The sequence below is a fragment of the Falco peregrinus genome, chromosome 5, assembly GCF_023634155.1.
Source record: "Falco peregrinus isolate bFalPer1 chromosome 5, bFalPer1.pri, whole genome shotgun sequence".
In the NCBI taxonomy this organism is placed as follows: domain Eukaryota; kingdom Metazoa; phylum Chordata; class Aves; order Falconiformes; family Falconidae; genus Falco; species Falco peregrinus.
The window spans coordinates 90,844,778-90,859,014 of NC_073725.1; the positions used below are offsets into that span (position 1 = coordinate 90,844,778).

General features: G+C 40.6%; 1 protein-coding gene across 1 annotated transcript; it reads right to left on the bottom strand.

The window, feature by feature from the left end:
• Positions 1 to 10,747: 10,747 nt before the first annotated feature.
• TRH (thyrotropin releasing hormone) lies at positions 10,748 to 14,017 on the bottom strand. Its single transcript, XM_005240201.3, has 2 exons — positions 12,866 to 14,017; positions 10,748 to 11,684 (listed from the first exon to the last, which is right to left on the bottom strand). Exons 1-2 carry the CDS (start codon positions 13,212 to 13,214, stop codon positions 11,098 to 11,100), a joined length of 936 nt encoding a protein of 311 aa, XP_005240258.3. The 5' UTR covers positions 13,215 to 14,017; the 3' UTR covers positions 10,748 to 11,097.
• Between the last annotated feature and the right edge of the window lie 220 nt (positions 14,018 to 14,237).

Consider the following 14,237-nt stretch of genomic DNA (forward strand, 5'->3'; position numbering starts at 1 on the left):
GGTCTCATTCCTGTGGTTCGACCACTCAGCACTTATCACATCACCAGTGAATTTCACGCGGTTTGTATTTATGGCTCCATCATCCAGCAAGTGTAATGGGAAATCAAAGTCTTAAAATGGTTTTCAAAACAATGCATTCTTCATTCAGTTACAAAAAGGGAAACAGGCAGCTGTGGAAATAATGTGGAATGTCAGTTACAGTCACCTTCCTATTCAGCATGCAGAGCAGACCCACTTTCTCTTTGATACTAAAAGCTAGTAAGAGATCTTTTCATGCCATAGAAGCTGCCCTAGTCAGGTGCTCTCTCTGCAGTGCACTCAGGTAAATTATAAGCTTTTTAAGCTTTTTTTTAGAAGGTATGATTGCTTGTTCAATTTTTAAAAATTTATTTAATAACTTAAGCAGCTGTATTAACGCTATGGTCTTAAGAACCTGAAAATATTGTTGTGTTACCAGTGTCATTTTAAAACTTGCAAAGTCCTCAGCATGTAGGGACTAGAAATGAAACTAGCAGTGCATTTAAAGAAGGATGGTACTTAAAGGATAAAAAGGGAAAAATAGAAGTAACAGTCTGACTTTTCATGCTGCTTTTGTTGTATAAAAAGTGTATTTCCAGCCTCTTCCAGACTTAGCTGGAGAGATTTAACCGCACATGGAACAGGCCTGCCAAAATGTGTTCCTCAATGTACTCAGTCCTGAGCTGGCAAAGCCACCTAACATGCACATCTCATGAAAGCTCCAGGGGTTTCTCATTGCGTAGGCTTATATTGGGAAATAGGGATTCAATTAATAAACATGTTCTCTCATTACTGTCATCCTTTTGTCTTTTTTTTTTTTTTTTCCACAGATGCCTATTTTCTGATCTCTTTTACTGTGTTCACACCGTAAGAAGGCACCTTTTCCTACAGAAGTATGTGAACCTTGAGTACAAGTAGCCTTTAGTCTCCTGTGGCCTCTCTCAGTCGGGAGTGGTTATCTGCATCAGTTTTAGGTACAAGACTTTAAGCCATGTCTGAACAGGGAGGACCCTGGAGCAGTCATTGTGGAATAGCAGTTATTCTACATTAGCTCCTATATAAAATCCTGCTCTTCCTGTGAGCATCACATTCAGTCATCCATGTTACAGAAGGAAACAGGGGGAACAAATTTGGGGTAGCTACAGCACTTTGAATTTCTGCTTTCCTGGATTCATACTAATTCTGAGAGTGTTCCTTATCTTGGCTGATCCCAAGATCAGGAACTGTTGAATGCAGGAATTACAGTATTTGCTTCTTTCTCTAATACAGCTAGCAGATTTTTGAGCATTCAAGTATGTTTCTAATAGTAAGTACATCTGCTTAGTGCTGAAAAATTGAAATTATTGCCTATGTGATAATACCAGCAGAGTCATTTCATTCCATTCTTTGGAGCAGGCACACGTTTCCTTCAAGGAAGGCATTAAGTATGTGGGTTAGGCTCACAGTTTTGAAGTTTTCTTTAATTCTGTGCTGTGTGAGTTGTCTTTTACAGTTCTGAAGGAAGTCAGAGGAAGGCACTGTAGGCAAGCCTTAAGAGAACAGTTTGTAAATCCTATTGTATGTTCCTTTGACTCATCAAATGTGAGTTTGGCCCTCAGTCTTCATTTTTTCTGCTTGCTTATGTCTTATGATGTTGATTTACACAGAAGTATCCTTGTGTCACCCCGTGTTTCTGCTGCTTCTGTCAGACTGGAAGCTAAGAATTCCATTAGCTCGTCCATAAGACAACAGTTCTTCTCAAAACAGGCTGGAAAATCCAGGATTTAATTGATTCCCATCTCTGATGAGGCACTTGTGTATGAATCTGAGGGCTTTGGATGGGGTAGGAGGAAGTGGGCAATTGGGGATGTGAAGGAGGGCGTTGCAGTGTAATGCTTGAGAAAGACAAACCTGGAGCAACACACGGTACTGTTTTTCCCAATTGTATTACTTGGAGGCAGAGAGCAGGAATGAGCCTGAGGCTCAGTGCCTTTGAGAATTCACCTGTGGTATCATCCTCCTTCCCTTGGATTTGCTGGAGCTGGGCAGTTTCCTGGCACTGAGCCATGCTTGTGCCTTGGAAAAGCTCAGGTGGAACCAGCTACCCCTCCCTTTGTTGTTACCTTGCTCCTTTTGTCCAGAACCCTGTTGAAGCCAGTGATAACAGAACTCGCTAACCCAGTGAAAGAATGCTCCAGCAAAATACAAGTGTCTCTAAAACAGCTGCAAGATCTGTGTTTGGATGGGACAGTATGTGAGTATGAGAAGGACGATAGTGGGAATAAGTGAAGAACAAAAGACGAGTAGATGCAGGGCTTGTAGGGGGAGTTCTGTAAGCATTTAAGTTTTCCTGGTTTGTGTGTGTATTTTGTTCATTGAGTGGGCGTAGGGAAGGGACAAGAGAAAGGGGTGGGTGGGGAATAGAAGAAGTGCCTGTCACTAGGTGGCACACCAAGCACGTCAGAGAGCAACCGAAGACATGCCGGGGGCCTTCGCAGTGTATTTCAGAGCACATGGGGCTGCGTAGCCATTTAAAACACTTTTCTCCTGCAGCAGGCAGGATAGTCCTGCCTGTTGAGCAGTGAGGCCCTGATGACCCTCGCTCGGTCCTCTCCTGTCATTTAGAAGTAGTAAGAATTGGGTATAAGGAAAAGCAAGACTGTACTGGACAGCAGGCTCTTTACTTAAACCTGCCCTTCTCTACAGCTTCAGTAACTGCTCATTTTGAAAAGAAAATTCTTAAAGTCTTATTAAAATGGTAAATGCAACGATTGAAGTCTAATAGCCTACTGATGGGACACAGATAATACAGTGAGAAGGACTGCCTGTGGTGAGTTGTGTCAGGGATGATAACATGCAGGCATGTGCACCAGAAATTAAACATTTAACTGACTCTATAGTTAGTTAATTGTGCTTTTTTGGATGTACTACGTTTGACCACAGACCATGAGAATGCATCTTGCCAAATAAATCTTTTCGAATTACTGGTAAGACACCATGCAGTATCAATCACTCTTGAAAAGATCAATATCAATCAGTGTTTTGAAAGAAAAATGTCATTTGTTTGTATGTTTCCAAATATAAGTGGTCTTTACACTTCCTGAGGAACTCATTCCCCAGTAAGTGACTACACCTGTTTAATATGATTTGGATCTTTACCAGAGTATTAGACTTTTACTGGGAGTCTCTCAGAGGGAATTATTGAAGTGATAATGTGAATTAGCAAGCCAGGTGCAGTGATGTGTTGAATGGTGTCTGTTTACTCTTAAAGGGAAGTTTGGTCTCCTGTCTCCCTAAGACACGTTCCTTTACAGAGGTGGAGTGTAATCTATGTTTGTGCTGGTGTAAATGAGAATAGACTTTGGCTGCTTGACACTTTGGCTCATCACACTGTCCCACACAGAGAGCATTCACAAAATGGAAAATCTAGCTCAGTCTAAAGCAATCCTGTTTATGTTCTGTCAAAAATTGTGTTCATCCAGGTAGTTGCAGTAGGAAGAGAGGTATTGGGGGACACATTAAACCTTACTGAAATGCCGCAGGTGCTGTTGGGGACTGCATTTGAATCATTAATGGCTTACCATTGTGAATTAGTGTAAATGAGCAACAGCCCAGTAAAGGAATGTGTTCCAAACACTTGCTTAAGAAGCAAAGCCAGGCATATACTGCTCTGTTCTGCCACTGGAATATATTGTAAAGCTCAGCCTGCAAAACCCCATATCCATTATGTAACTCATCCTACTCTGTCGTGCTCAAAGCCCTTTGCAGACACTGAGTAAACAAGTTGTAAAATATGTTTGTGTGTTGTTTTAATAACTCAGTGAATTCCAAGACCTTGTCTGTTGCTAAGTTGGTCATTGCTACTGATGTCCAAGAGGTGAGGCTTCAGTGGGAATACAGCTGAGGGACACAGTCAGCCCAGTAACCGTGGCACAGTCCTGGCAGAACTGTGTCGCAGTTAAATTCATGTATATTCTTTCACTTCTTGTAATGTCTTCAGTGTCTTTTGGAATGTTAAATAATGGGGAACCTGATCCCAGGACAGGAGACGTAAATGTAGACTGAAAGTAATTCTTAATCATACCTGTTTACTTCTCACAGAATGCAGTAGAACATTTTTGCACAAATATGGCTTACTCACTGAAAAGAAGTTTAAAATATCTGTAAATTAACAATGTTGAGTTCAGTATAGACTTCGGGGCAGGAGAGTGGAATGTTCTTTCTAACCAGTCCCTAAACTAAACAGCTAGTTAGTTTCAATTAATGCTGTGTTTAGAATTGGCCTAAATTCAATTTTATGATTTAAAAAAAAAAAAAAATCTCCCAGCGCTGAAATGGGTAGCGCAAAATTCTTCCTACAACATAAAGTGAACTTTAATTTTCATTTATCTCAGAAAATTTCATTTGATTGTTTAGGTGGATCTAAACCAACATTTTCTGTATTATTCATTTTGTTCAGAGAACTAAAAAATTTACATATTGCTGTTCCTTTTAACGAAACTCATATTCAGTATACTCCAGTTGCTTATAGTAAACATTTTGATACAAACCAAATTTGTTTAATTAGTCTGTGTAGAGGGGATGATTTTTCCTGTGTTTGCAGACTCATCAATCAAAATTGACAGCATGGTGATTTGTAAGAGCTGTAGATGACAACTTTTTGAGCCTTGTTTATCTGATTTGCCTATTAACTGCTTCAGTACTGGCAGGCCAGTCATCTACTCAAGTTTATCTTGTCCCTTAACACTGCTGAAGAATCTGGCATACTGGTCCTGAGTGCCATGGAATGGCACCACTTTTACATATATAAAGAGGAGAGACAGGAATATTCAGAATTCCTTTGTGTTTACATTTTATTTAATGTTTTAACGGTAGGATTCATATGCTACAATGTCTAGATTATGCTCAGGGCTCATTTCAGATTTCCAGCACACCCATGTGTGACTGCTGTTTCCTGTAGCCTCTCTTGTCTTCTATTTCCCCTACAAATTTGTATAGCAACCAGTTCACATCTTGAAAGTGGCATGTCTGAAATCAGTAAGCGGAATACTCTCAACAGTGGGTATTTGACAGTGAATGATTTGTGATTATTTTTTTGTTGCAGGGCTGTTGCTGTCTTCAACACCACCTGCTTGTTCAAGGAGCTTGCTTTTTGTCTTGACTGCTTTGGCTCAGAGAACCTTTCACAAAGTCTTACTATATTTTTCATTTGTCTTGGCTTTTGTCTCTCCTCTTCCTGCTCTTCTTCTCTCTTTACAGTAGCTTCTTCAGGCACCTCACACATGAGTACCAGCCTCGAAATCGAGGGAATTTATGCTGGAAACATGCTTATCTATGAAAAGTAGTCTAAAACAGCAATCATATTTCAGGCAACCTCTCCTAGTTTTCCCAGTCATAATCTCACATTTTCCTATACCAAGCAGCTATTAAAGTGACTTTGCTGTGTCATACTCAATTGCATTCAGTTAGGATATCCATTATAGAGAGCAGATGGCAATGAACTAACTTCTTTTCATAAGGCAAACTGGATCCTGGTTTACCTCCATCCCATTCTACACGAGTATTTGCATGATTTATGAAGTCTGGATTTTCCTTGTTTCCAATTCATGTGAAGATGAGGAAGGTGCAGTGTATGTTGCCTGTGAGTAAATGAGGAAGATGTTCCCTTGGTTGCTCAGCACTTCCTGTGCCACTGTGTCTGTGAGGTCCTGCTTTCTTGTCTGGATTACTGCTGTCGGTTCAAACCAGAGTGACTGAAATAAACTCAAGAGCTGTCTTTGCCTTTTGGCTGGGGTCATTCCATTGTATCGGTATCTGACATGCCCCGTCTCTGTCAGGAGTCAGTATCATGCTTCAGCATACCAATGCAATTTGTGATCTAATAAGATTTTGGTTCTGCTTTACCTTCCTTCAGCCTGTGCTCATTCATCTCATGTAAGCAGACAAAGTGAATTGGTAGGTAATTGATAAACGTCCTTTTCTTCATTTCCTTCTTTGGACTTTTAAGCTGCAGTGGCTTCATCAAGGAAAACAAACCACAAATATCTTCACACAGGTCTAAAAGTAATAGACAGGTAGACAGCTCTGTTTTCTCAAGGAACATGCCCATCTGTTTTTATCAGATACCTCTGTTCAATCTGAATCCTTCCTCATTACCCTGTAGGAGTGACGAGTTCAGGCTGTTCTTGTTGGGAGGGGGTTGCTGACTTCTGCCCTCTAATGCAGGTAGTCCACATATCAGTTTTGTAAAAACGAAAGGATTTCCCTGTCTGCATCTTTGTGTCATATCTCTGTACAGCCTAGACGTCACCCAGGCTCATCCTTTCTGCAGTGCTTTTCCTCTTGACTTCTTTTGATCATAGTTTTTATTCATAGCAGTGTACTGACTGATGCTTTAAAATTGCAGCTGGCTGTTTAGTGTTAACTGAGTGAATTACCAAGCAAGCAGTGACTCTGCTTCAGCTGAGGTGATGATGATATTTTCAAACTTTCTCCAACAAAATGGGTCATTAAAAGTAGTCATATGGGCATTTGTTGGGGCCATGTGTCCCTTGGAAACACTCAGCCCATGCCAATTACAGTGGGCGAGCAAAGAGGTCAAGGCTGGTAAGTGTGTGGGAGGGGACGCAGGAAGGTAATTGTGAGAGGAGGTGAAACTAGTTGCAGAAATTATTAATTATACAGCTTGTTCACATCAATCCCCCACCCCCCTTGAAAACAAAGCTCATTTTGAAGACACTTGTAAAATTTGCTCTTTAGGAATGAAATTCCCTTATGTCTTAATAACTGGTAACATACTAGAAATTTAAAACTGCAGTAGAATAAACAAAGAACTCATCTGTGCGTGGTTGTTTTACTCTCAATTAAAGCTGGAAATAAGATTTTGCATGGTTGTGGTGCCATGTTAGGGCTAGTGCACAGCTTTGTTCTGTGGACCTAATCCAGATTCTGCAAAGGACAAGGGAGATTTTTTCCACTGGCTTCCATGACCTTTGGACCAAGTCTGCTATTGATTTGTTACCATACCTGAAGAGCCATGGACTGTCTTACAGACAGATAGTGCACTTCATCAAGGAACTTTGCAACTGAAAGGCCCTGTTCTGCAGTTACTAAAATGTGCAAGTACGTTTACATGTGTGACTGAGCAAAGCTAGTAATGTGTAGGTGTTTGCATGGACGTTAAATTGTAATAAAAGATGACAGGGGAAGGTATACGATGAGAGGTGCAATTAACAAATTCTTACCTTATAACTAAGTAGTATGTATCTGTGTAGTTCATGTTGCTAAGAGATTGCACTATATTTACTGTTTAAAATGGCAGAGTATTGTAGTATGGTTCTTCTCTGGTTAGTCCTTTAGCCAAACTCCAGAGCCAAGTTTTTAGGGTGTAGGTAAATTTAACAGAAACTTAACTTCAGAACTTGTGCGTATGTGTGCTTCGTAGCCACAAAACTGTCAAATCACAAGTGGCAGGTGGTCCTCTGAGAATGATGTCTGTAACAGAAAGAATGTTGCACTTGAATGACAATAGGTATGTCTGCAGCACTGCAGAAGGCAGGAGGAAATTAAGGGAGAGAAAATTTTCGGGCAGACACTGAGAGAAAATGTATTTTCAATCAAAACAAAAATCTGGACAAAATTTATTGGCAAGATTGAAATATTGTGTTTGAGTTACTTTAAAAAAAAAAAAGATAGGAGAACTCCTAAAATACGTAATCTTTTTCCCCAATGAAAACCTTCCCTTTCCTTTTCTCAAATGAGTCTTTTATGCAAGTAATAGAATGACGGAGTAATTTTTGCCACTGAAAGTAAATGTTAGCTTTTGTGGAGAAAACCAGGATTTTTGTTTTCTTTTTGTAAATGGTCTTATGTTTCAAAAATGCATGGAATTAAGGTTATCAGATCCCCCGAAGTGCAAATTCTAACCTACCTGAAAATTTGAGTTCAGTGATTAATTTCATTCTTTCCTAAGTTGCACTTGTAGCTCTATCTCCAAGTCTTTTCAGAGATAATGTAGATCCATGAGCCATGTTAAGCATAATCAAAATAATCATGTAGGCACAGAAAGCCCAGGATTGAAGAGAACTGCAACTAGCAATAATCAGACAAATATCTGTGGAAGATTAAGCGTATCATGCTTCATCCTCTTGGGATTTCTATTGGGGCTGTCACTTTTCTGGCTACTTGGCAATGATGGTGGCATTTTTACAGTGCCTCGGTAGCAGATTTGCTGGCTCTTTTGACTGTCATATACATGGGAAATATGCAGAAAGTTGTCCTGTATTCAGTTCTTTTTCAGTATCAACTTCTTTGAATTTCCAGGATTTTCAAACCCAGGTCACTGGCAGAAGCTCAGGACTTTTGACTCATGTTTCGGTGTCCAAATTACTCTGTTTTCTGTGCATGGACATGTATTGGGTCCTGATGCTGGCCTGACGTGCTTCTCTGAATGGAAATCTGCGTCTTGTCCTTTGAACTGGCCTATGCAACTTGGAAGGGAATCTCACATGTGGTCCCACCCCTGTCCAGGAATCCCTGAGAGTGTTTCTGTCATTTTCCAGAGACCTTTTGCTGGAGTAAAAAAGTTGGTTTCTGCTTTTAAGTAACTGAAATGTGTCAGAGCTCTCCCAGTATTTGCTTACACTGTGCCTCTCCCAGCCAGGCAAGTACATTTTCAGCAGCTCTAAACTGAGACAAATCTTAAAACCTGTAGGCATGATATTAATGACCTGATGTGTTTTACTGTAAAGTGCTGTCAGCTGGGGCTTGGCTTTTTTTTTTTTAAACAAACAAACAAAAAAACCCAACCAGAAAAACCCCAAACAAACCAAAACCACACACACACTCCCAACAAAAGAAAACAACTCAAAACCAATGGAAATAATTCCTTAAAAAATTATAGTAGTGATAGTCTTGCTTTTAAACAGGTGACTAGCCCCTGGCAGAACTTGGCATCTCTGCAAATACTGGAGCACTCTGAACTTCAAAAAAAAGAAGATGGAAAAATTAGACATACATAAAATCAGTTAAAGCGCATCTGAGATTTACTCAGCGTGGTAGATTTTATAGGCAGTAACCCAGTAGCTTGAACCAGCTGTTTGCACCTGCACATTAAAAAATGAGCGTGGGCTTTGGTGCTTCTCTCCCTTTCCCACCTTGGCTTTCTTGTAGCAGCCACTGCAGCATCATTGTCTTGCAGGAACTGTGATGTGGTTTTGCTTTTGCCCATGTTTACACACTTGGTCATTTTTTTCCTTTCTGTTTTTCACTTATTTTGGGCATTTTCTAGGGAGTGGTGTTGGTTTTGTCTAGTAGCGTTCCCTGAGTTCTAAGAAGCATTCATAAATTGCTGGAAATGCTATATTTTAGAGAAGTCTTCCCCCCCCCCCCCCCCCCCCCCCCATACAATGAAAATTGAACGTTTTTAAAGTCACCGTATAAAGAAAGCATGCTGAAAGAATTCAAAGTGTATGGGTGTATGGAATGTTCCCAGCTACCTCCTCTGAGAATTTCATCTGCACTTGTGAATTAGAAACCCCCTGTCAACAGAAGGGGTCTGCCAGTTGTCACATAGATTAAACAGTGCATGATCTCCAAAGTTAGAAGTTGTTTGATAGACCATGTTAAGTGTTGATCAGCCTGGGAGCATCTTACTTCAGTGAAACTCACTGAGATGGTTAATTATTCTTCAGAGTAACTAAACCATATGGCAAAACTAACTTCTATAACCAAGGAAGTCCTCTGAGGCACTGAGTGGGGAAACAGTCTTGTTTGAAAGGAACACTCAAGGCACTTAATGTGTCTTGATGGTATTGAGAAGGATGAAAAGATGAATGTCAGTGCAAAACATACTCATTTGTTTATAAAAAAATAACATTCTTGTGAAATACTGACGTACTGTAACCTCTTTGAATGTACAAGAAGTGGTACAAATAACAGTGCACTCAATAAGTAAGCACTAATTGCAAAAATCAGAAAATACTGTTTAGACCTGTGAACAGGAAATCAGACTTCTAGTAAAAGTTCCTTGTGAACTAGGTGGCAGGGCTGCTGTGGGTTTAGCCCAGATGCATAATTTTGTGTGGGTAGAAGGTTTAAAAAGGGAATCGTGTCTATATGCAAATCATCCTTCCACTTCAGGAGTGAAACAGTTTTATGTATAAACATGTGCTGACCACCAGCATGCAAGATTGTGCCTAGAAAAATATCCTTTGATGTTAGTTTGTTTATTTTTATTTAGCTTGGGTTGGGTTTATGTTTTTTCACTCTATTGCAGTATATTTGCACAACCAATAAGGACACACAGACTTGACTGTTGATGTTTATTGAATCATTCATGTCAAATAAACACTTTTGGGAGTCTCAGCATGGAAAGTAAAAGCATGCCTTTGAGAGGAGAGACACTGGAAATCCTTTTTGGAAGAAATGAATGTCTGCTTGTTTCATTTTTAGATGTCTGAGGAAAAGGCATGATTTCAAGTGTCATGACTAAAATGTGGATACACCAGGGTGGGAGTTCTAGTATGGGTTATATGCAGTCAGGTTCACAATTTGATATTGAGATGCTCTGGCATGCCTTAACCCTTTGCACAGCCTCTTAGATGAAAACGGAGTTTATGTGCCAGTTCCAAGTCGACTAATCTTTCCGGTTGGAACAGTTCCTACCTGTGTTTAGTGCTTACTGTCTGGACAGATTGCAGTGTGCAAGGGTTCAGTTCTCATTAATGTATTATTTAGAACTGAAAACCTATTCAATTTCATTTTAAAATAATTGGCATATGTTGTTCTTGTTTCTCCCTCTCTATTAATATACTGATTTCACTGATATGGGAGGAAACCATATAATTATTCCACTTTAGCAGCATCAGAACAGATATTTAAAAGCCTGTTTTAGTCCTTTGGGAACAGAAAATTGGACACACATTGGGTTTATTCTGAGGTCTGGGCCCATAAGGAAATAAGCGCTTTTCCTAAAGTGGAGGATTTGAAGACTAAGATAGATGCAGAGGTCAGCAGCAGGAAGGCAAAAGGGAGTGAAGAGAATTTTATAGTGATCTGGCTGTTTGCTTCACCAAATGCAAAGGATACACAATTATTTTCTCATTCCTCTGTTTCACTTTCCCATGCTGATCTCTTTCCTGGATGCTGACGTTTTTCTTCTACCCTGTCTTTGCTAACATTTTCCACTAAATCAAGCAACAAGCTGCCTTTTTTACAGGTGAAGGACTCCTGAAAGCTGCAGGGGCCTGCATCATCTGAACTGTCAGAATTCCAGTGCCTTTTTCCAGGGTGCTGGTGTTTCTCGCTGTGTTGGTCATTTAGGTCTATGTCATCATTCCAACCTCTTTTACTAGGATGTTGGTGATTGTACATCAAATACCTTCTGCCTGGATGCTGTCTTTTGGATAACTCATTCAAGTAGGTTAGCTGTGCACTAGGGATGTCAGTGTACTGATTCACTAGTGACCGGCTGCTGGGATGCTGTCGCTTTTTCAGCTCCAGGTAGCTGTCAAGGTTGTCTTCTCTCTCTCTTTTTCCTGGATGCTGCCTCTTCTGAATGTCTTCATAAGATGCATCTTCCTCGACATCCCTTTTTCCAGGATGCTGTCTCTTCTCCAGGTCACTTAGGTGCTTTTTCCCAGGTTGCTGTCTTTTGGAAAGCCATTCTGGCAGAGGGGCATTTGATCCTGTCCAAGGAAAAGAATAGTATTAATGATCCCCCATAGTCCTCACTAAGGAAGTTGAAATGGGAATTTGTCGAGTTCTGTGGTGCAGGATAATAGTTTGTTCTCATTATGCCCATTTAATTAAACAGAAGTATATGGTCTTGAACTTCATCTCTCTGGATGGCATCTGTCAAAACAGTTCTGCCACATTTTTAGCAAAGATGGATTGATCTATGTAGAACTAGCTGCAGCTGGATGGAAAGACATGCAATGACAAAGCCTAATGTGTTGATTCAGGTAAATGTGTTGGATTTGGGTGAAGGGAAGTGAGTAAAAGATGCTGAGCAACTGAAAGAAATCAGCTGCAGGAGGTGGGGAAGAGCTGGAAGTGAGCACAAGACAGGGAAAGGATAGGGCTGCGAGACCAGTAGAAGCAGGGATGTGGACATTTGAAAGCCAGCTCAGTGTTTCCAGCTACCAGTCATAACTCTTGTTAGTATCTCTTGCTCATTCTTAAGCTCTTTTTAATATTTCAGGTCTTGGATTGACATGACCAGCTCTCAGCATTCATGTGTAGAGGGGAGGAAGGCTTTTTCTACGGGCATCTGGGGCTTGCTCCTTTTTCCACTCTGAAAGGACTCTGTGCTCCTTGTTGCTGGCAGGCACCTAGGTGCTGCTTCTTGCAGTGCCTGAGTCTGATTTGTTTCTGCTGCTGTGACTAGTGAGAGCAGAGCATCTGCAAGCTAGGAGGTGGCAGACTCTAGAGCAGCCTCTGCATTCCCAGCCACAGAAAAGCCCAGCTCTGTTGGGGGTGTAGAAACCAGTAGTTTGAGGTAGTAGGTGAATGGCAGCACTCCCACCTCCAAATTAACATTAGGTACAGGGTCCGAAAGTTGGGAATGTCCTCTTAGAGCTTCCCTAGGGAAGCACTTGCCAGACAGGCAAGTGTTCTGTGACAGGCCTCTGCCTTCTTACTATGCAGCAGCAGCTGGTTAGTGGTGATACAGCATTGCCTAAGCAGGGAGATCTTAAAGAAGAAAGCGCCTTTTGAGAACTCTGTGTCAGTGTGCTGCAGCACACCTCCTATCCTTCCCCTGCCCTTAGCTAGCGTAACAAATACATATGTTAGAACCTGGGAACTATACACTGGACCGAGTACTATGCCAGCATTACCAGATGGATATCCTTGGTGTTATATATACCTTTATTCATCTCTTCTTCCTTTTCAGCTTTATTGAGGACAGACTGAAGAATGAGGCTTTCAGATCTCTGCAGGATGTCATCCAGGGGGCTTCTTCCCATGGTCTCACTTCCCTCCAAAAGGGGCTGCCCCCTGCTGAGTCGAACACCCCACAAGGAGAGGCAGAGGAACAGCAGTGGCAGCTGGATAGATGGCATTGTGGGACGGGGAGTCTTACAGCTTCCACTGGAGAGAGAACAACAGGGGAGGAGGATGGAGCAAACAAAGCTAGTAGCAATATCAATATTTCCAGACACTGGAAATCTGGCGCTGCTATAGGGATTAAGTCTTTCATGAGGGTCCTTCCTCATTTATTATTAACCTCTCAGTTTATTTCATATTCTTCAAAGAATCTGTAAATTCTTCATAATTAAAATCAGGCACATGTTAATTTTTCTGGCAGAATAAATATGAACATTTTAAGCACCTAACTTCCTGATGCACAGATAGTTCTGAAAGCCAGTGATTTTGCTTTGCCTTCTGCTGGGAGGTAAAAATAATTTCCCTCTTGAACTCTTGTGTTTACTGATGCCCCACATGAGGTACACACACATATACCTGCACTTACAATCTCCACCAGGCAATTCCCTTTGCTAAAGGTTCATTTAAAAATAATACTGGGATTTGCAGCACTTTCATTCCACCTTTAGTTACAGCCCAACTTTAATCATCTGTTAGTTTTTTAATATCTATTTCTATACATTTAAAGTAGCTGTGTGTCTATTTGTCAATATAGTAATACAGCTATGCTCTGTTGGTCAGGGATGTTTCTTGCATTGGGGAAGCACCTCATTTTTTTCAGAGACACAATAATAATGGTTATCCTCTATTACCTCTTACCAAGATAACAAGTGTTTCTCTATTTTTTCTAGCTAGCACTGGAATTTCTAACACCACTTATTGTGGTTTTATTTTCCAGTAAGCAGAGTTCCTTCAGTAGAATGGAATACATCTTTAATATTAGTATAGCAGTCATTTAGATTAATTATATCTTCAGAACATAAAAGAAATGCACAAGAACAAAAAGTTCTACATTTTTTTTGAAGTAGAGAATGAGTTTATTACCTGGCAGGTTTCTGTCACTTCTGATGAAGTCCTTGGATAACAGTCCTAACAATGTCAGTAGGTTATTTGGCTCAGAGCGATATTTAGAAGGAAATTTAGCCAGCTAGAAAGGAAATGATTTCGTAAATTACCTGACTTGTAGTTTCAGATTTTTGCTTGATGCATCTGCCAAGAGATTGTTTAGTCCTTTAAAGCTGTTTGCACATCTGAGCTTCAGAGTTGCCCTTTTTCTGCTACAGACAGAGAGAGTATCCAATAGAACTGTTGCT

What these genes read in the sequence shown, in the direction of transcription:
- TRH (XM_005240201.3), bottom strand. Translation starts at nt 13,214, where the DNA reads ATGAGGAAGGACCCTCATGAAAGACTTAATCCCTATAGCAGCGCCAGA. An exon ending in GGAAGAAGAGATGAATAAAG is followed by an intron (nt 11,685 to 12,865) that starts GTATATATAACA and finishes TTCCTTGGACAG; the next exon opens with GATCAAATGCCCCTCTGCCA.